Genomic DNA, 21,549 nt, shown 5'->3' on the forward strand with positions numbered 1-21,549 from the left:
CACACCACACACTTTCCAAGCCCAAGACCCGCCAGCCACTTCTACCTTTGTCGAGCACCTCACACCTAGTAACTAACTATGCGCCTCTTGGCATAGTGCTATGACACGACTTGCCTTTGACCTAAACCCTATGGGTCAGGTCAGACGCCATCTTCACTGTACCTTCATCCACAACATACTTGACACCATTCGCCTTTGACTTCAACCATATGGCTTTGGACAAAGGCCTTCTTTACCACACACTTATCTTCATTATACCAATGACCTTTTATCTGGTCGTGTCAAAAGAAATCTTCTCCACAACCTTGACACACACACACACACACACACACACAGACACATGCATATAAGGTGCTTGGACATGTCGATTTACCTGCTGTTGTTTTGGGGTGATCGAAGGTCCCACGGAGGCCGCTCTGCGACCGTGCTCCCGGCGCCCTGATCGGCGGTGTTCTGAGCGGCGCCGCAAGAGACCAGTCTGGGGCGCCTGCGGCACGGGGGGAGCCGTCGGAGTGGACGGGGGCGCCAGCCCTGCGCTGGTGGCCAGATACAGCGGTTCGTACGACCCCTCGTCAACGTGTTCGTTCGACCAACCACCGCCGGCGGCGCCAAGGCTGGGGTCACCGGCGCCCGGGCACCCACCGTACGCTGCTGCAGCTGCACCTCCGCCGCTATAACCGCTGGCGCGCTGTCCCGGGGGCAAGGGCGGCCGTCCGCCACCCGTCGCAGTGGCGCCGCCCATGCCCATCGAGTTACTGACTCGCAGCTGAACGGCGTTTGGGTCGCTCACACTACAGTAGGAGGCGTCCCCACTGTCGAGCGTGTCGGTGGAATCGGTGAGTGAAGGGTCGGTCGGGTAGACCGCGCCGTACAGCTCTGAGCTGGCCATGCTGCCGCTCGACTCCAACACGGCCCCGACGCTCTCGAAGTTGAACACGGAGGATGAGGGCGAGGGAACGTTGATGACGGTGACATGCTCCCTCGCTGGTCCCATCTGTTGGTGGCAACACCGAACCTTTACCGGCACGTCTCAGTATAGCTTACAAGTGCCTGTGTAACCCAACTGGATCTGATGCATGACAGCACTCTACCAACTATATATGACACATGCCAGCACTCGGTTCAGCATTGTATATGACATGCCACAATTCAGGCTATTAGTGTGTATGACTCATACCACCGCTCTTTCGCTACTGGGTATAACATATCACCTCTCACTCTACCACTGCATATAACACATGCCACCAATCAGTTCACCGTCATGCATGATTCATACTAACACTCAGTTAACCATCATACACAACAATGCACTCAGTTCACCACTGTGTATGGCACATGACACCATTCAGCTCAATGACATAACACCACTCAGTTCACCATCATAAATGGAACGTTCACCCCTACACGTGGCGCATAATACCACTCTATTCACCGCTGTATCTGATACATAACATCAAACAGTCCATCACTATATATGATACAAAATACAACTCATTTCGCCACTATGTATGGCATACAACACCACTCAATTCATTACTATATACGACAGATAACACTACTCAGCTCAGAATTATATACGAGACATAACAAGGCTCAGTTGAGCATTTTATATATAAGGCATCTAACATCACCCAGTTCACCAATACATATGACCTATGACACATACCACTCAGTTCATCACTGTATACGGCACTCAGTCATAATATACAGTTCATAATATATAATCAACCACTATATATCACGACATGGAAACGCTCAGTTCAGCACAATGTGATCACAAAAATTTACGAGGTACTGACAACAATGTGGTTCAGTTTACACGAATATGCTTCAAAGTTCTACACAGTCACTGGGTGTGAGGAGGGCGTCAACCCCTGTAAATCTGGAGGTGTTAAACACCTTGAGGTGTAAGGGGAGGGAGGGAGGAGTTGCCAGGTGCTTGGGTGGTGGTGACACACATGTCAACTGTGTGAAGGATTTGATGAAAACCTGTAGGGGAGGAGGAAGGCGTGTTAAACAACTGTACGGGGGTGCTGTCGAAACATTGTAGGGGGGTGTCAAACAGCTGTAGGGGCGAGGGTGTGTCTAACATATGCAAGAGTGTCAAACAACTGAAGGAGACGTCAAACAGCCGTAAAAGGTGTCAGACAACTGGACATCTCAATGAGGTGTCAAGTGCCTGGCAGCAGCTTCAGACCAGAGTCAAGTTTCCGTGTCGAATAAACAGGGACTTCAAAAATCAGTCAAGGACTAGGGGGGGGAGGGGTTAGGGGACCTGGCTGGCATGGACCTGAAAAAATTCTGTCAAGGCCTTGGGGGACCTGGCGTGGACCTGAACAATCACTCAAGGCCTTGGGGACCTGGATTGAACCTGAAAAAGGAGTCACGGACCTGGGTGTCCCTGGTAGATGCTTGAGGAAGGGCCTCCGGGACCCCAGGAACTCTATAGGAGGCCAAAACTGGCACTGGAAAAAAAAAAGAGTAACTATGAACTAAACTGGGATCTGAGGAGGAACTCGAGAAACCTCAGGATGTAACTGTATAACCCGAGGAAGGACTGAAATACCTGAGGACCTGGCGGCGACCTCAGGAAGGTAAGGGAACCGGATCCAGTGACGGGCGTTGTTGGTGAGCTGGGAAGCGACGCCCTAAACGACGACCTCCTGTCGGGGGAAGACATAGTCTGAGTCCACCTCGTGTAACTGACATTATATGTTATATATATATATATATCGTCCACAACACAACTGGAATAATATTGTCTTCAAAACTGCTAAGTGAATTTTGTTTCTTATACTTTGGCAATGGTTTCGTCAACGCTTTTATGGAAATATGTCTTGAGCAGAGTTGAGGAAATGGTGATGATGAAATGGAGGAGATATATGTGTGTGTGGTGCAAAGTGAACAGCGAAACATGAGGGAATAGAGTGTGAGGCAACTGTTGACTGGTGGGGTCGTGGTGGAGTGTGATGCAACTGTTGACTGGTGGGTGATGGTGGAGTGACGCAAGTGTTGACTGATGGGGTGACGGAGTGTGACGCAATTGTTGACTGGTGGGTGATGGTGGAGTGTGACGCAGTTGTTGACTGGTGGGGTGACGGAGTGTGACGCAATTGTTGACTGATGGGGTGACGGAGTGTGACGCAATTGTTGACTGGTGGGTGATGGTGGAAGTGTGACGCAACTGTTGACTGGTGGATGATGGTGGAGTGTGACGCAGTTGTTGACTGGTGGCGGAGCGTGACGCAACTGTGACTGGTGGCGATGTGTTTCACCGGATGAGAAGCAGATCGTGGTCTGTCTCATCCGTTGAGTGACGGGTTGTCACAAATATTGAGGGACGGGTTGGTGGTGGTGGTGTGGTGTATGTCAAATGTGACGTTGGGGGGTCACAGCGAAGTGTGCCACCTGTTGGGTGGAAGGTCGAATTGACGTGTGACACCTGCTGGGTGGAGGATTGTAGGCATTTCAGTTATATACTAAGAGGCCCTATTTCTTCCTTCATGTTTGTTGTTCTGGGACAATGAAGGACAGTACTTTTCAAAGCTTCATTGTGTAGTTTCCAATGCCTTCCACGCCTTCTGTAGAACAAGCAGGGGCGTGGGATAATCCATTAGAAAACGGACACAAGCAATAAGACATAATTGTAACTCTCCTGACATTAGTCCCATATCGTGGACTGAGGCAAGTTGCGTGCTCCGAGCCCTTGTGTGTGTTAATGACTCACAGTTACAGCAGCTCCGAATGCTGGTGCATTTAATCTAGGATAACGATACCTTCACACACATTCAGCGTGTGATCCATTACTAAACCGAATTTTCCTGGTAACATGACTATCCTTTCGGAAGGGCGTCTGAGGTAGTGGTCGCGTGCCTCACCTGCTGAGGGGTGGAGCGTGGTGGTGGTTGTGGTGATGGGGGAGGTGTGCCCCACCTGTTGGGGTTGGGTCGTTGTGGAGGAGGAGGGTGTTTCGCCTGTTGGGAGGGCGGGTGGGGTGGGGGGTGTTTCTTACCTGATGACGGTCGTGGTGGTGTGCCCTCCTTACCTGTTGAGGGGCGGGTCATGGTGGGGCCTGACGTAGGTGACGACGGAGGACGGGGAAGTGTTGGGGTCGGAGGAGCCGGACGAGACGGAGTTGAGACTCTGCATGGAGGAGAGGGTGGAGGTGGCAGAGAGTGTGGAGAGTGTCATGCTGGCGGCCGGGCTCATCCCTAAACGCATCGAGTGTAGGCTGGACACCTCATCTGGGGACATACGACAGACACTGAGTGCCAAGCCCGCCTCCCCTTCTCCCACACACACATTATACCTCACATATTATCATTATTTTACATGTATTTGTTTGTATTTACGTGTGAGCGTGTGTGCGGTCATATAACTGTGCGAGCCTATGTATATTAATGTGTGTATAATGTATATGTTTGTGTGTGAGCGAGCATGTGTGTGTGATGGATCTATTCTGAGGTAGCCTGGTCTTACCCCTGAACTCGTGGGCGTGAGCGTGGGCGTGGGGCGGGAACTGGAAGGTCGGAGTGGGCGGTAGTGGGGAGTTGGGGTTCCTCAGGAGGGGGGAGCGAAGCCCCTCCGGCTCTCGGCTGTACAAGTTGTCCTTCGGGGTCAGGACGCCTAGCTCCCTCAGGCGGCTCCGGAGCGCGTCGATCCATTCCATCATCTGCTCTCTGAGGACAGCGACGGGTCATGAGAACTGCTCCTCTCTCCTCACACACACACACACACACACACACACACACACACACACACACACACACACGAAAAAGAAAACACACAGAAAAATGTATGAGGGGGAAGCCAGGATGTATAGGGACGAAGGAATGCATAATGCCAAAGAGGATAGATATCAGACCTAATGACCTTCTACGATACTGTCTACTGAATGACAGTAACAGGATCTTAAATATCTGATCTCTGTAGATGAAGACGAAGATAATAATGTAGAATATTCTTCCCCATCCATCACTTTCTGCAGCATATCAACTGGTAGGAAAACAGATATGAAGGAAACTCATCAGTGGGGGAAAAAAAAGGAGTTAAAAGGTTTATCGATTTGATAGATTTAACTTGACGCTGACTGCCTCAGTACCCTGCCAGTCGATAGGCTTAAAAGCCTAACCCAACCAACTAGCCATTCTTTTAACTACTTTGCACGACACCGCCCGCGTCACTTCAGGGGTCTGGTCCTCACTTGCCGCCACCTTCGTTCGTCCTTCTCTGGAGAACCGTAAACATCCAACATTCTCGATTTGATTTCAGTATGGTGGGGTCTCTTTCTTTTAAGTCCATGATGGCTACTCTTAGTCTATGTTTGTACCACATATATCATGATTTATTCGGTATTTTACAGCACGATAGCGTGTGTAGGATCATTGGCATAACTGTACGACCTTTCTTTTTTGTAAATTCCTTTGCGACTTGCTTAGAGTATTCGTGATACACTTATGGTTTTCAGAACTTGTGTTATTTTGCTTTAGGTCCCTACTTCCTCAAGTAGAACCCACGTCTCGCAACACCATCCATCAGGACTACTATATCATCATCCATGGCCATCTTCGCCCTGGCAGAGTGTAAGCTCTTTTGCCACACTTTCCTCAATGCACCCAGGACTCGGTCCTTTAATCCGGCATGTAAATCATGCACCCAGGACTCGGTCCTTTAATCCGGCATGTAAATCATGAATCACTTCAGCTCCCACGGTTCCGTCAGCTGCTACGTCCACCTTCAAGTTTTCTCCAATCAAACTCGCATCCCACCAAACCTGTGTCTTTGGACTGTTATATATAATATCCTTGCTTTTATTTACATTTACTTTCAATTTCCTCATTTCAAACACTCTCCAAAAAAAGTTAGGAAATCTGACTTGTGCATTTTCTCACTCGAATCAGCCACCAGCGCCGCATGCACAGTATGGGTATTTTCAGCCGCTAAAAGAAAGATGAAGAGGTTAGAAAAGAAAATGATGCGACTCAACAGAATAATCACAAGATGGAAAAGAAATAACGGGCAAATGGTGGATGAGATATAGACAATACGTCAGCCGGGCTAACAACGTATAAGCATACTAAAGCAAGGAATGAATACTGTATAACAATGCAAGGAAAGAGGATGAGAGAAACAATGATAAGAATATTGTGGACAAGGCTAAAGATAATTCGAAACTTTCTCCATAAGTTTATCAGTGGTATAGTGTTGGTCTAATAACATAACCTAATCGGGCTATGGGATTCAGAGGAAAGACTTGTACAGGACTTTGTAAGATATGGAAGTAACGATATGTGAAGAGCTAAGTGATATATCTAAATGTGTTTTCACAGTGGCGGACGATACAGCTCATTCACAGCCTTGTGTTACGGTAAACACACATGGCTAAAGTGATATATAAAGCAGAAGAACTGTATGATACGCTAGGGAACACACACCTGGATAACAGATGAAGCAGGGCAGCTGTAAGAAACACTAGGGTACACAAAGAAGGCTAAAGTGATGAATAAAAGCAGGACAGTTGTTTCGATACAGTAGTGGGGAGGACATATGCTCAGGAAGGGGGTTTTGTACTGAAGGAGGAGGGATATAGTTGACCAGGTGGAGGTTCAGCAGGAACATTGGGGGAAAACAGCTGCACATATCATGAGAAACATCTGTCTAGAGATAAACACGAACCTAGCCAGGTGTGCCAGATGAACAAGGGCAGCTGTGGTGGATACAACAACTCAAGACATAAATACACTTTAAGTGTTGTGGGAAACATGAAGGACATTAATATACCTGCTCAGAGAGAGAGAGAGAGAGAGAGAGAGAGAGAGAGAGAGAGAGAGAGAGAGAGAGAGACCAGAATAAGGATGGTGACAATGCAAGGACACACTTGCTCAGAAAGACAGATCAGAACAGGTAAGAGAGAGAGAGAGAGAGAGAGAGAGAGAGAGAGAGAGAGAGAGAGAGAGAGAGAGAGAGAGAGAGAGAGAGAGAGAGAGAGAGAGAACATGTATGGAAACTCTTATGTGGACAAGTCTGACCAGAGAGAGAGAGAGAGAGAGAGAGAGAGAGGCAGGTGTGGGATGACAGACCAGGACAGATGCTGGAACACGCCTCTGGAGAGGCAGTAACGAGGACAGATGTGGGAGCACGTCTTTAGACAGAGACGAGGACAGGTGGGAGAACACGTCTCCGAAGAGATACAGACGAGGAGGACAAAATACGAGGGACATACCTGCTCTGCGCCCCCAACTTGATGACCTCGTTCTCGAGGGTGATGGCGAAGACATGGTCGTTGTCCTCGTGGACACGGATGGAGGGCGAGACGTGGAGGCAACGGGCCAGCGAGGTACGGTGGATGGGGTTGTGGCTGAACGCCGACCGACGGTTCTCGTAGAACTCCAGCCAGCCATCTGTCTCATCATGCACACAGAACGACACCCACACCTTCTCCGGCTTGGCAGCCTGTGGGAGCAGGGGACCACCTCCGTTAGTGTTGGTGAGGCTCACAGTGACGTTAATGAGGCTCAGGATGTTGTTGGTGAAGTGAGGGTACTGTTGGTGAAGCTGAGGGTACTGTTGGTGAAGTTGAGGGTACTGTTGGTGAAGTTGAGGGTACTGTTGGTGAAGTTGAGGGTACTGTTGGTGAAGTTGAGGGTACTGTTGGTGAAGTTGAGGGTACTGTTCGTGAAGTTGAGGGTACTGGTGGTGAAGCTGAGGGTATGTAGGGGAAGTTGAGGGTGTTGTAAGGGAAAGTTGAGGGTACTGTTGGTGAAGCTGAGGGTACTGTTGGTGAAGTTGAGGGTACTGTTGGTGAAGTTGAGGGTACTGTTGGTGAAGTTGAGGGTACTGTTGGTGAAGTTGAGGGTACTGTTGGTGAAGTTGAGGGTACTGTTGGTGAAGTTGAGGGTACTGTTGGTGAAGTTGAGGGTACTGTTGGTGAAGTTGAGGGTACTGTTCGTGAAGTTGAGGGTACTGTTCGTGAAGTTGAGGGTACTGTTCGTGAAGTTGAGGGTACTGTTGGTGAAGCTGAGGGTACTGTTCGTGAAGCTGAGGGTACTGTAGGGGAAGTTGAGGGTGTTGTAAGGGAAAGTTGAGGGTACTGTTGGTCGAGTACAAGGCACAGTAAGTGAAGACCAGGGTACTGTTGATGAGGCTTTAGGGTATTGTTGGTGAGGCTCAGGTATTGTTGGAGAGCCTCGGGACAGCATTGGGGTAAACACCACACCGGTAAGGCTCAGCAGATGACTGAGGGAGAGAAACACAATCATGAGAGGCAGAGGTGACGAAGAGCGTCTACCGCTGGCGACTGACCCGAAGACGAAGGGACGTGTGCCCTTTTTCATCTTCTTCCCCACACACACACACACACACACACACACACCCACCCCCGCGGCTGGAGGTTAGTGATGGCGAGGCGACGTGCGACCCACCTCGTCGTCCTCCTCCTCCTGGACGGTGCGATCGGTCCTGAGAGAGAGAGAGAGAGAGAGAGAGAGAGAGAGAGAACCGGCTGGATCTGCCTCGGTCCCCTGGCAGGGTTAGCCGAGCCTCCAGGCTCCACCGCCGGGGACTCAAGGACACCAAACACACACACACACACACACACACACACTGGTCCTGATGGAGGTATCACCACGGCAGTAATGCCAAGACGGGGAGCGAGAGCTGGTCATGGGCGTATAATGGGTTGTCGTCGCTGCGAGGGTGTCCTCGATCAGTTACCGTCGTCCCGATGTGTCGTTATCATGAGTTAATATTAGCTCATGAGGAGTTATCATCGAGTGATTCTGATGAGTTGTTATCCTGAGTTATTCTCACGCGTTTGTTATTATTCCGGGTTATTTTCATGAGTTGTTATTATGAGTTGTTCTCAAGCGTTTGTTATTATTCCGGGTTATTTTCATGAGTTGTTATTATGAGTTGTTCTCAAGCGTTTGTTATTCTGGGTTATTCTGATGAGTTGTTATTTTGAGTTATTCTGATGTGTTATCATGAGTTATTCTCACGAGTTGTTATTATGAGTTATTCTGATAAGTTGTTATTATGAGTCATTCTGATGAGATGTTATTATGAGTTATTCTGACAAGTTGTTATTGTGAGTTATTCTGATGAGTAATCATGTTATTCTGATGAGTAGTTATTATGAGTTATTCTGATGAGTAGTTATCATGTTATTCTGACGAGTAGTTATCATGAGGTATTCTCATGAGTTATCTTGAGTTATTCTCATGAGTAATCATCATAATTGTCATCTGATCTTTTTTGGGTAGATATGCTTGATGAATTGTGTCACGATCATTTGAAAGCACAGCTCTAACTACAGACTATCGTCAGTGCACTACGTCATGACCAGTCATGCACCGTGCTAACACCTGCGTCATGCACTTCATCAAGATCATCTGTCATACTTTGGTCATGAGCTGCGTTATGTAATGTACCACTTAAAACAGCGTCAACACCTGCGTCATGCACTGCCTGATTAACCGCGTCATGCCTCATGCTGATACTTCTCCTATGTATCATGACAACATGTGCATCAAACACCATCTCAACATCTGCGTCATGCATGATTTGTCAACACCTGTTCCATCCCCTCCCCATCAAAATCGGTGTCATGCGACGTGTCGATTACCTGTGTCATGCAGTGCGTCATCACCTGTGTCATGCGCCCGCGCCATCACCTGTTTTAATCATCGTCTCAACACTATGCCAGTACCCGTGTCATGCACAGCGGCCCCCCCCCCCAACCTGTCCTGTGAACCAGGTCACCCTGTGTGTCATGCACGTGTCCATGACAGCGGCCTTCAAAGCGTCAGCATTGGTCTTAAACCCAGTCTGAACACCTGTGTCATGCGCGCCGTTAACATCTGTAGCGCACACACTGTCTTAGCTCCAGTGCTATATATGCACCTCGCTAAACATCTGTAGAATCCACGATGCCAACGGATATATATCTCATGCACCTCATCAGTGCATGGATCCATGCACTGTGGTAATTTACCTGTCATGCCAATACCATCCACATGAACCGACTGAGCATCTGTGGTACGCTGACCATGCGCCATGCGCCATACCAACATCTGTGTCATGCGCCGTGGTAACATGAGCGTAACCATACTTTATCGACACCTGTGTCATACGCCATCGTCAACGCCTTGCGTCATGCAGGGGGCATCAAGGCCTCTACCATGCACCCAACCAGGAGTGCGTCACACACCGCATGAAAAATTTTGCGTCATGCGGCGTGTTAACAAGTGCAGAAGCAGCTGCATCAGGAACAGCAATCCTGTGGCTACGGCAGGAGAGCCCGGCCATGGCAGGCACCTACCCCAACCACTGCTGACACAGACCTCCTTCGCCGGCACCTGGTGACTCAGGCCCTCTCTCTCTCTCTCTCTCTCTCTCTCTCACCTGGTGACTCACCCTGCAGGCACACCAGCACCTAGTGACTCAGGCTAGTGGAGAAAACATATGTGGAGGCCAGCGGAGGGAGGGCAGTGTAGTGCGGCCGGCCAGGCCAGGCCAGGCCAGAGGTACAGGTTGGTCGTCATGAGACCCCAGCGGTTGCCGTGAGTCAGGATGACGAACGAAGGAGGGTGTGTGTGTGTGTTGCAGGTGCACCAATGATCACCCCAGCACAGGAAACTTGTGTTGCCTGCCCTCCGGCTGAGCCTCACAAGCTAGTGTTGTCTACCCCTCGTCTCAAGGTCACGAGCTTCTCCTGCCTGCCCTCCGGCTCAAGGTCACAAGCTTGTGTTGTCTGCTCCATCAACACTACCCCCCACCCTCCCCTTTACGTCTCAAGGTCACAAGCCCTTTTTTTTTTTTTTTCATCTGCCACTCCTCCCATTTCAGGGTCACAAGATTGTTTTGCCAGCTCAGTTCTCAAGGTCACTAAGATCGTCTTGTCTGCCCCTCGTCTCAACATCACGAGCTGGTTGTGTCTGCCCTCCGGCTCAAGGTCACATGTCTGTGTTGTTTTCTCTTCTCCTCGTCTCCAGCTCGTGTGGTCTGCTCCTCGTCTCAAGGTCACATGGGCTGTATGCCTCCCGTTCTAAGGTTAGATGCTTGGTTTGTTTGCTCTTAGTCTTACGACCACAAGCTCTTGTTTGCCCTTAGTCTCAAGGTCACACAGCCTTGCTTTGTCTGCCCTTAGTCTCAAGGCCACAAGCTGGCTGTCTGCCCCTTTGACTGAAGGCCACGAGCGTGTGTTACTTACCCCTCGTCTCAAGGTCGCAAGCTCGGGTTTGCCCACCCCTCGTCTCAAGGTCAAAAAGCTTGTGTTGTCTGAACTTCGTCTCCAGGTGACAGCCGGTGCACCACCAGCTGGCCGGGTATCACATTCACCCGCGGTGACGGTGGCCAGCCCCGGGGGGACCTGTGATACACGTCTAGCCAGCCATCAAGACGACTGAGAGTGAGGGAAAGCTGTCGGATCCCCTAGGCTGCATGTGGCGGGCAGGGGGTCCAACAGTGGCCGGGCTGGTCATGGGTCCTCCCTCGTCAGCCCTCGGGTGTCTCACCTTCCCCAGCCTGATGGCAGTGGTAGAAGCAAGCATTGTGATCATGATTACGATAGCTGTGGTTGCTGTGCCCCTGGGAGGAGCAGGAGGAGGAGGGTGAGGTGAGAGGGTTCGGTTCTCACAGGTCTACTCGTTCAGTTCGTCCATCTTCCCTGCTCAGCACGAGCGACGCTGCGGACCATCTACCTTATGGACCATCCTAGTGAAGCACGTCTCTCCAGGACCCTCATGTACGTGTATAACGGTATACAAGTGTCTGTCATTCTCTAATATCACCTCTCTGTGTGGGATGCCGCTGGATTGGTATTGTATTTCAGGTGCTCCGCTGAATATCCACGAGGAAATATTCTTTGTTTCCATATTTTCTAGGGTGACGTTAATAGAGAGAAGTGCCACCTGTGTGATGCTGTCGTCTGGCGAGTCTGCTTTTTTTTCATATGGTGACGAAGTGTCTCTTCCGGTACCGACCCTGGATATAAACCCACCTCGGATACCTTACCTTGTGAAGGTTTACATTATCTTGAGAAGGGTTACCTTACCTTAAGTATGCCTTGCCATTGCTTACCTTACCTTAAATATACCTTGCCATGGCTTACCGTAAATACACCTTGCCATGACATTCCTTAATCTACATACAACTTGCCATGGCTTACGTTACCTTACGTATACTTTATGAGGGATTCGAAGGTCTTCTAACCCCACAGGTGGGTCTTGGACCAAGCTGCCGTGTTGCTTCTCTGCTCCCTGGAGCTGTCGGAGGCCGCGACCCGTAAATCTACGTGCCCACTTCACACCACAGTGCTGCAGGCAGTATAGTCAACAAATCCAAGCCATGGAATCTTATTCTGTTTTCTCAAGCTAATTTGACCTTTTGGCTTCAGTTGAAATATTCTGCAGTCTTCCAGATGGGCCCGTCGTTTCCACTGGGACTTAAGTTCTAGTGTAAGTGGAGACAACCTGCCTTCCAGGATTTTCCAAGCGTGGATTATGATACAGCTCTCTCGTCTGCGTTCAAGATAGTTCAGCCTCAATATTTTCGTCGTTCCCAGTGGTACAGAGCTTGACAGTGTCCATTACGGGTTGTGGAAGATCTTTCCAAACTTTCCAACACTGCACGTTCACCCGCCCAGAAATCTAATGTTAATACACAAGTAACATTCTCTTTGGAAGGTTATCAGTGTCTTGCAAAACGTCATCATTTATTTCACCTCACTTGTCTTGAAGGTCCGCAGCATCCACCCCACCATATTTTTGGAAAAGGCAACTGTTGTTCTCTTATGTTCGCTGAGGGTTAGGTCGTCAGACATCATTAAGGTTTTTTACACTGCTCTAGCGGGACATGATGATCTATGTTTCTGTACAGTATCTTCTACTGTACCACATTTCTTCACTCTACCCAAAACGGAGCAAATGTAATTTACAAAACTGACCACACTCGTCAGAGACCAGTCTGTAGTTCAGCACAATTTCCTGGCCTCCTTTTTTAAAAGACAGGAACAACATTTGACCCTTCTTCCATTTCTTTGGCACTTTTATCTCACTTAACTGGCATACTGAACAATATTTTTTCAAGTGGTTTGTCAAATTCATCTCCACATTCCTTAAGCACACATAGAGAGACTGGTCAGGACCACTAGCCTTGTATGAGATGAGGTCATTTAATAGTCTATTCATGCCTTTCTATCTATTTCAATGCCATCCAAGACGACCTCCCCATCCTCTCTCGCTGGTGACGGGGCTACAGTGTCGTCCACTGTGAAAACACTTCTGAACCTGTCACTCAGCTCCTCGCATACCCCACACATCGCCCTCCACAACTCTTACCCCGTAGTGTTCCTTTAACTTGAAGAGCTGTTCTCTAACCGACAAGTTACAACTGATGACAGTAGAGAAAAGACTTGGATCATCTCCTGCCTTTTCCATTCCTCCCCTGTGTGTCATGCCACCTCCCTGTGTGTTATGCCACCTCCCTGTGTGTCATGCCACCTCCCTGTGTCATGCCATCTCCCTGTGTGTCATGCCACTTCCCTGTGTGTCATGCTACCTCCTGTGTGTCATGCTAACTCCGTGTGTGTGTGTGTGTGTGTGTGTGTGTGTGTGTGTGTGTGTGTGTGTGTATCATGCCACCTCCCTGTGTGTCATGCCACCTCCCTGTGTGTCATGCCAACTCCTTGTGTGTCTAGCCACCTCTCTATGTAGTATGACAACTCCTTGTGTGTCATGTCCCCGTCATGTTATTAAAGTCTGTGTGTGGATGTGTTGTTGAAGGTTAAAGGATCAAAGCGAGGTATGAGAGTGTAGGGTCAGGAGCGTGTGTAGTGTTCCAACAGAGTGAGCAGAGTCAGTAGTGTTTTCATTGAGTCCGCAGAGCGCGTCGGGTAACTCAACAGTGTTGAACGAGTCAGTCAAGTCCGTCGGGCAAGTCAGCAGAGTGTACAGTGTGTGTGTGTGTGTGTGCAGAGTGAGTCAGCCTACAGTGAGTGAGCAAGGTATTGAGCGAGTCAACAGCGTGTGTAGAGTGAGCCAGTAGCGAGCGTACAAGTTAACAAAGTGGGTAGAATGAGAAGTCATCAGAGCGTCGAGTATGCAGTGTGCAGAGTGATTAAACAGAGTGAGTCAGCAGAGTATGTAGAGTTAGCAGTGTGAACTTTGAGTCAGGAGTGTGTAAACAAGTCAATATTGGGTGTCAACAATTTTTGTAAAGTCAGCAGAGGGTGTAGAGTCATTAGTGTAGAGTGTGAGTCAAAAGTGTGTAGAATTAGTCAGCAGCGTGCACAGATTGAGTCAGGAAAGTCACGAGCAGACTGAGTCTCCAGAGTGTGTATAACGAGTCAGTAATGTGTATAGTGAGTCAGTAATGTATACAGTGAGTCAGCAGTGTGTAGAGTGAGTTAGCTGCGTGTAGTGAATGGGGAGTGTGAGTGAGTGAACAGTGTGTACAGTGAGTCAGAAGTGCGTACAGTGAGTCATACTCGTGTAAAGTGAGTCTGCAGAGAGTGGAGAGTGAGTTAGGAGAGAGTGCCTACAGTGTGAGTCAGGAGAGTGTATGGGGGTGAGCATGGTGTGTGTAGAGTGAGCCAGGAGCGTAGAACAATAAAGAGGAGTCAGGTGAGTCGCGGGAGGATATGCATAGAGTCAGGTGAGTCGCGGGAGGATATATTTAAGAGTCAGGAGAGTCTCCTGGGTTCCTTTAGGAGTGTAGGAATGATTCGCAGGAGAGAGAGAGAGAGAGAGAGAGAGAGAGAGAGAGAGAGAGAGAGAGAGAGAGAGAGAGAGAGAGAGAGAGAGAGAGAGTAGAGTAGAGTTAGGAGTGTGAGAGAACCAGAGACAGGGGCAGAGTGAGAGAACTGACCTTGCTGAAGGGCGTCATGACGGAGAGACGCCGCTCCTGGCTGGGCATCCTCTTGAGCCAGCCATTCTTGTGCACCTCCCTGGAGCCTCCGACGCCATCTGCCGGGACACACCTGCGTTAGTAACGTCCCTATAATGCTGACACCATCCCTCCCTGCTGACACCTTACTGCTGGCAGTGACCTCTAATGCTGGCACTGACCCCTACTGCTGGCACTGACCCTTACCGCTGGCAATGACCCATACTATTGGTACAGACACTTACTGTAGCCATTACCCTCTACTGTTGGCACTGATTCTTACCTTTAGCACTGACTCTGACTGCTGACACTGACCCCTTGCTGTTGGCATTATGCCTTAATGCTGACACTGACCTCTACTACTGGCACTGACCTCTACCGTTTGCTAATGACCCTCAGCGCTGGCACTGGCTCTTAGGGTTAGCATTGACCCTTCCTGCTGGCACGGATCCTTACTGTTGGCACTATCCCTCTTCCTGCTGGCACCAACCCTTTACTAGCAATACCTCGCTGGTGCAGTGGCACTATACCCCTGCCGTCTACCGGGATGCACCCGAGTCATTATATTAATACCTAGTGCCACTATCGCCAAAACTGATGGTACACTGCCACTTATCCCCGAATATACCTTACGAGGGTTTACACAACCTTATGTATACCTTCGCCTTACGTATACCTTCCGATGGTTTATACCATACCTTGAGTTCACCTTAGGATGGTTTTAGAAGGTATTCTAACGACACAACTTGGGGCTACATTGTCGTGTTGTTCCTCCGTTTCAGTCAAGGTGTTGCGAGGGCGCGGCCCGTGTGTGAGGGGGTGAACCTACCCACCATAGACCCTGGTCGGCTTGGCATACTTCGTAAACACTCCGTCCAGACCCTTTGAAAATCTCTCCGCCGTACAGTCCACAGTGTACCAAGTGACTGCTGGTCATATAGTAAACAATTGTAAACCCACCTGATGTTTACGCTGTTTCCTCTTCATGTGTTAACTTCAATCAATCGATTTCAGCGGAAAGAGTCTACAGTCTCCCAATACCCGTCGTCGCGATTATAATGCTATTTGTCGAAGGCAGGAGGAGATCCATGCAGGTGTAGATGGTCGAATCTCCCGTCTTAAACATGTACGGATGACAGCCTCAGTGCGGTCAATCGTTTCCAGCTGTTTACATTCTCGACGGTGTCACCACGTGCTCCTAACATCACACCTGCCTAGGCAGACAAATCAACGGAGTTAGAAAGGTGGGCGTAGATCTTCCACGGCACGTTAAGAACACCTGGTGACCACGATGTATTCACCAGGTGTTCACCACCTGCTGTGGAAGGCACCTGCCCACGTCTCTAACTTCGATGTTTTGCCTACCTAAGGAAGTATTGGTGTTGGAACACACCAGTGCTCAAAGTAGAAAAGTAAAAACGTCTTGAAATGTGTCCTTAGAGGGGGGGAGGGGGGTTTGTCTTACTTCTCTTGAAGGTTCGCAGACTCCAGCTTTTACCCATGTTTCGAAGAAGCAACTGCTGTTCTATTATATTCGCTTAATGTAAGGTCGTCAGGTGCAGACGACCTTACAGATCTATCTCACAATTTTTCTAAGCTGTGACAGTGGTCGTTGTTTTCGGTGACGAGAGATGAGACATAGAGAGTATCTCGTGTCTGAAGAGTGAAACAGCAAACAGTTGATTTACACAGAAATACGTCTATGTGATCTGCTTGTCTATGGGGACGCCCATAATGCCAGCTGTGGACTTTAAGTTAAACTTTTCTCAATATTAAATCATTTTGAGCGCTACATTGCTGTTGACGGGAAGTACTTTGCCTCATTCGAGGGAAAACGTTTCGCCCACGAATTTGTATCCAGTGGGTCGTAATCAGCGGGGTTGGGGTCAGTGGGGCGGGACGAACTCGGTGGAGATAGCGGGGCGGGACGAACGGGGTCGGGTCAGCGAAGTGGGGTCAGCGGGGCGGGAGGAGCGGGGTGAGGGTCACCAAGGTGGGGCCAGCGGGGTGCGGTCAGCGTGGCGGGAGGAGCGTGGTGGGGTCAGCAAGGTGGGGCCAGAGGGGTGGGGTCAGCGCGGTGAGGTCAGCGGGGGTGGGGTCTTTCAGGGAATTTACCCTTCTTAAGCTCGCATTCTTCCTACAGTCAAAAAGTTTTAATGCAGGAGGGGATGACATCCAGTCTCCCCGCCCCACCACACTCGCCCGCCTTCCATCACACCCACTGAAAACGTACGCTGTCTCCACGAACGTAGGTAAATGTACCAATGATTGACAACAGCGCCAGATAATCCCACGATTGTGGGAAAAGGTAGCCACGGGGGGCAGATCCACCTGGGAAAGATATGGGTTAGATCCCCTTAGTAAAGCTACGGGGGTAGATCCTCCTGGGGAAAGACATGGGGTAGATCCTCCTGGGGAAAGACATGGGGTAGATCCCCTTACGAAAGCTATGGAGTATATCCTCCTGGGAAAGATATGGTAACCTATGCTTGATGTCTGGATGTAAACAAGGCAGGTCTACCCCGTAGACTTCACAACACACCACCACCACCACCTGCTTCTCCCTCCACCCCTGGCCAGCAGTGTTGCCTCCACCTGGACCAGTCAGTAACACAGTATTGCCTCCACCTGGACCAGTCAGTAACACAGTACTACCTCCACCTGGACCAGTCAGTAACACAGTATTGCCTACACCTAGACCAGTCCGTAACACAGTACTGCCTCCACCTAGACCAGTCAGTAACACAGTATTGCCTCCACCTGGACCAGTCAGTAACACAGTATTGCCTCCACCTGGACCAGTCAGTAATACACTATTGCTTCCACCTGGACCAGTCAGTAACACAGTATTGCCTCCACCTGGACCAGTCAGTAACACAAAGTCGTGTGGACGTGGACTAGTCGGTAACACAGTGTTGTATGGATATGGACCTGTCAGTTACACAGTGTTTTGCACCTACTGGTGTTGTCATGTGTGCCGGCGAATGCTGTTGTGTGTTGCTCGTCCAGATGGCCTAGTGGCGTGCAACAGCTGGTTCTGCTTGGGTGTGAACCAGTTGGTGATGAGTGTACGAGACCAGCTGGCAGTATGGTTATGTATCAAGTGGTGTTGAGGGTACGGACCAGCTGGTGTCGTCTGAGCATGATCCAGCTGGTATTGTTGGTACAGACCAGCTGGTATTCCCAGGGTGTGAACCAGCTGGTGGTGTGCACATGGCCTAGCCGGTGGTATGGTTATGAACAAGCTGGTATTTTCAAGGTGATGACCAGATGGTGGTGTGGGGGTGGACCAGCTTGTGGTGTAAGGGTGGACCAGCTGGTGGCGTGGGTGTGGCCCTATTGGTGGATTCGGTATGGACCACCTGATGTCTGAGTGAGGACCAGCTGGTGATATGGATATGGATCAGCTGGTGGTATATGTCTATATGTGGACCAACTGGTGTTACCTAAGTGTGGACCAGACAGTGTTGTGGACACAGACCAGGTGGTTGTGTGGATATGAACCACCTGGTGGAGTAGGTATGGACCAGGTGGTGATGGAGGTGGTGGTGTGGGTGTGGACCAGCTGGTGGGGGGGTACCTGTGGCTGGCGGCACCCGCGGGTGTCTCTCGGGTGGCCACTGCCTCCACCATCTTTGTTTCCCAGTGTGGTGTATGGAGAGGCAGGTGGTCCTGGACGGGCCGGTGCAGCCCCTACGCTGCCCGAGGAGGGAGGTAGGGAGCTGGCTACAGCTGGCGCTGCCGTAGGGGCGGCTGTAGACGGAACAGATGGTGGCGGGGAGGAAGCAAAACCTAGTAGCGGGGTGGGAGGTGACGGTGTTTGGGTGCAACACATGGCAGGTCAGGGGTGTGGGGTGCTGGGGAGGAGAGGCTGGCGGGGCGTGGGGGCCAATGATCGACTTTCTTTGTACCATATTGGGGGCGGCGGGAGACAGGCAGGGGTGGCGCGAGGCCCCACCAACACCGCCGCCCACCCACCCAGATCCTGACCCCCAGCTCCCACAAACACGACTTGCCCTCCCTCACCTCCTCACCCTCAGCAATCCCCCTCCTCCCCTAACCCAAGTTATAGTAATCTTTCCCCTAATGACCTAACTTGCTGGCGGGGGAACCCATGTTCCACTCAACCAGTGGTGTGTAAAACCCACTGGTGATCCACACCACTGGCTACGTACACCCAGTGTATGATATTCACCAGGTGCGGTGAATATTCGCGCCAATACCCCATCGGCAGGGTCACAATGAACGGGTTTGGTCATTCACAGAGCATCTGTTTCATGTTTTCCGTGAAGAAATGACGAAAAAAAAATATATATAAATATATATATATATTCTCCCCTGAGTGAGGCCATCGCCAGGCCGCTCAGCAGCGATCTTTTATATATATAATTTTTTTCTAAGGCTGGTGACGTCAAGCCAAGGTTGGCTGGAAGCAGCGGACACCTTTGTCTGGGTGACACGGGTGCCGACGAGTAAATAATGCCGGGCTCCTCTTGCTCGCATGGTCCTCCTGGGACCCCGCCAGACCTTGACGGTCCTGCATCGTCTGTGGTCTTCCTAAGACCCCCGCCAGACCTTGACGGTCCTGCATCGTCTGTGGTCTTCCTAAGACCCCCGCCAGACCTTGACGGTCCTCCATCGTCTGTGGTCTTCCTAAGACCCCCGCCAGACTTTGACGGTCCTGGATCATCTGTGGTCTTCCTAAGACCTCGCCAGACCTTGACGGTCCTCAATCGTCCGTGGTCTTCCTGGGGACCAGCCAGATCATGACAGTCTTACATTGTCTGTAATCCTCTTGGGGCCCCCTCCAGGCCACGCAGACCACACCACAGGCCACGCAGACCACACACACACACACACACACACACACACACACACACACACACACACACACACACACACACACACGCGCGCGCGCGTACTTAAGAAGGGATTAGTAGATTCCAGGTGTTTCATCGGCCGCTCTCGCCATCACTACTTTCTCTCCTGCCTTAACACCAGAGCCCTACCCGACCACACACACACACACACACACACACACACACACACACACACACACACACACACACACACACACATCCTCGACCACCAACACGCGTAGAAATGTGAATCCAGATGAAGTCAAATGCGAGAATAAAGAAAAGGGGTTTCAGATGAGACATGGGTCAGATGAATGGAAGGTTTTGCAGTATTCCCATGTTCTAAGTGTTTATAATCAACACATAAAATAAAAGTCACTCTGAGACGGTACCATCCATCCGCCACGACTGCACTTCCACCTCTGTATTCCTCACCTTACGATGGTTTACCTTACCTTACCTTACCTTGCCTTACCTTCGGAGTTCTACCCCATGGTTCGCGAGCAAAACTATTCTGATGCTGTTCATTCTGGCTGTTGGCGGCGATGACATCGTGCGCTTGCGTTACCAAAACACCAGGTCTTCTCTGGTCCTGATCGTGTATATATTTCTCCACTTTACCGTCCATAGTGGTTCTTATGGCCCCAGGGGATGCTCTAAACAGTTTCTAGGTCCCCCGAATGTTTACATAGTTTTTCTTTTTCTCTGCGCTGTTTTCCCTACTATAAGTCTCCGAAGTAATACCTTAGTTTTTTGTTTATCATGCACGTCCTTCCAGAAGGGCACAAATTTGAGGCGCACACTGGGGATCATTCCTTCAAGGATCTCCAAGGGGATAATATCATCATCTCTCTCTCCCGTCTGCGCTCCAGAGAGAGAGAGAGAGAGAGAGAGAGAGAGAGAGAGAGAGAGAGAGAGAGAGAGAGAGAGAGAGAGAGAGAGAGCACAGCCTCAGTGCTTCCAGTTGCTCCTTATGACCAAAGTTTCCGACAGCACGAGTGAGCGCTGCGAATAATTATTCCAGCCGAGAGAATAGTAATACCTTGAGGCACATGATCACTGGTATTACCTTCCTATATATAGTCTTGGAGGGTCCGTAGAGTCCAGCCTATCGTATATTTGGAGAAGCCGTTGTTATGTTCGCTGGGAGGTAAGGCCGTCAGACATTATGTTCGCTGAAGGTTAAACCGTCAGACATTATCACTCCGAGGCTCTTATGCTTTACTCTGGGCTATGATTGTTTGTCTTCCAGTATTGTCGTTTCGCTATTTCCTCACCAGCGCCTATAACCGAGTAGTTGAAACCTCTCCATGAAATAGTGTATTACTGTCACTGGCTCACCCGAAGAGCTGATCTGTGTCCGTCTGTTGGTCTATGCATGCGTCTATGTCAGGTGTGTGGATGGAGAACACCAGAGGTACAACAAGCACAGCACATCATATCTCTTCGGGGACAGAGGTTCTTACGCTTGAGGTCCCGGAAATTGCCTAATTCACAACAACGTGTGATTAGTTAACAAGTCGCGTACCCCATCTTCTCACTTATGATGCAATGGTCGCAGCTCTCAACAGCCTTTTATGTGATTACTATTTGTGTGCTGGAGAGAGAGAGAGAGAGAGAGAGAGAGAGAGAGAGAGAGAGAGAGAGAGAGAGAGAGAGAGAGAGAGAGAGAGAGAGAGAGAGAGAGAGAGAGAGAGAGAGAGAGAGAGAGAGAGAGAGAGAGAGAGAGAGAGAGAGAGACCTCTACACTAGTGCTGCTCCCCCGTCTCCAAACCGTGATGTATATGTATCGTTCGTGTCTTTAATC

At 50.0% G+C, this 21,549-nt stretch overlaps 1 protein-coding gene across 5 annotated transcripts in view; it reads right to left on the minus strand.

Annotated features, from left to right (window-relative positions):
- The window catches only part of LOC139746486 (uncharacterized), a 154,216-nt gene that overhangs the window by 13,660 nt on the left and 119,007 nt on the right, over nucleotides 1–21,549 (minus strand). For all 5 annotated transcript variants that reach the window (XR_011712165.1, XM_071657768.1, XM_071657767.1 and 2 more), the window contains 6 exons: nucleotides 14,866–14,963; nucleotides 7,223–7,452; nucleotides 4,480–4,679; nucleotides 4,046–4,244; nucleotides 2,567–2,663; nucleotides 374–994 (listed from right to left, as the gene is read on the minus strand). Coding sequence is in view for 4 of the 5 variants with exons in the window: in XM_071657766.1 (XP_071513867.1) it covers nucleotides 374–994; nucleotides 2,567–2,663; nucleotides 4,046–4,244; nucleotides 4,480–4,679; nucleotides 7,223–7,452; nucleotides 14,866–14,963 (1,445 nt within the window). In the remaining variant the exon portion in view is untranslated. The remainder of the gene's footprint in view (nucleotides 1–373; nucleotides 995–2,566; nucleotides 2,664–4,045; nucleotides 4,245–4,479; nucleotides 4,680–7,222; nucleotides 7,453–14,865; nucleotides 14,964–21,549) is intronic.

The sequence above is a fragment of the Panulirus ornatus genome, chromosome 65 (genome assembly GCF_036320965.1).
Source record: "Panulirus ornatus isolate Po-2019 chromosome 65, ASM3632096v1, whole genome shotgun sequence".
NCBI lineage: Eukaryota > Metazoa > Arthropoda > Malacostraca > Decapoda > Palinuridae > Panulirus > Panulirus ornatus.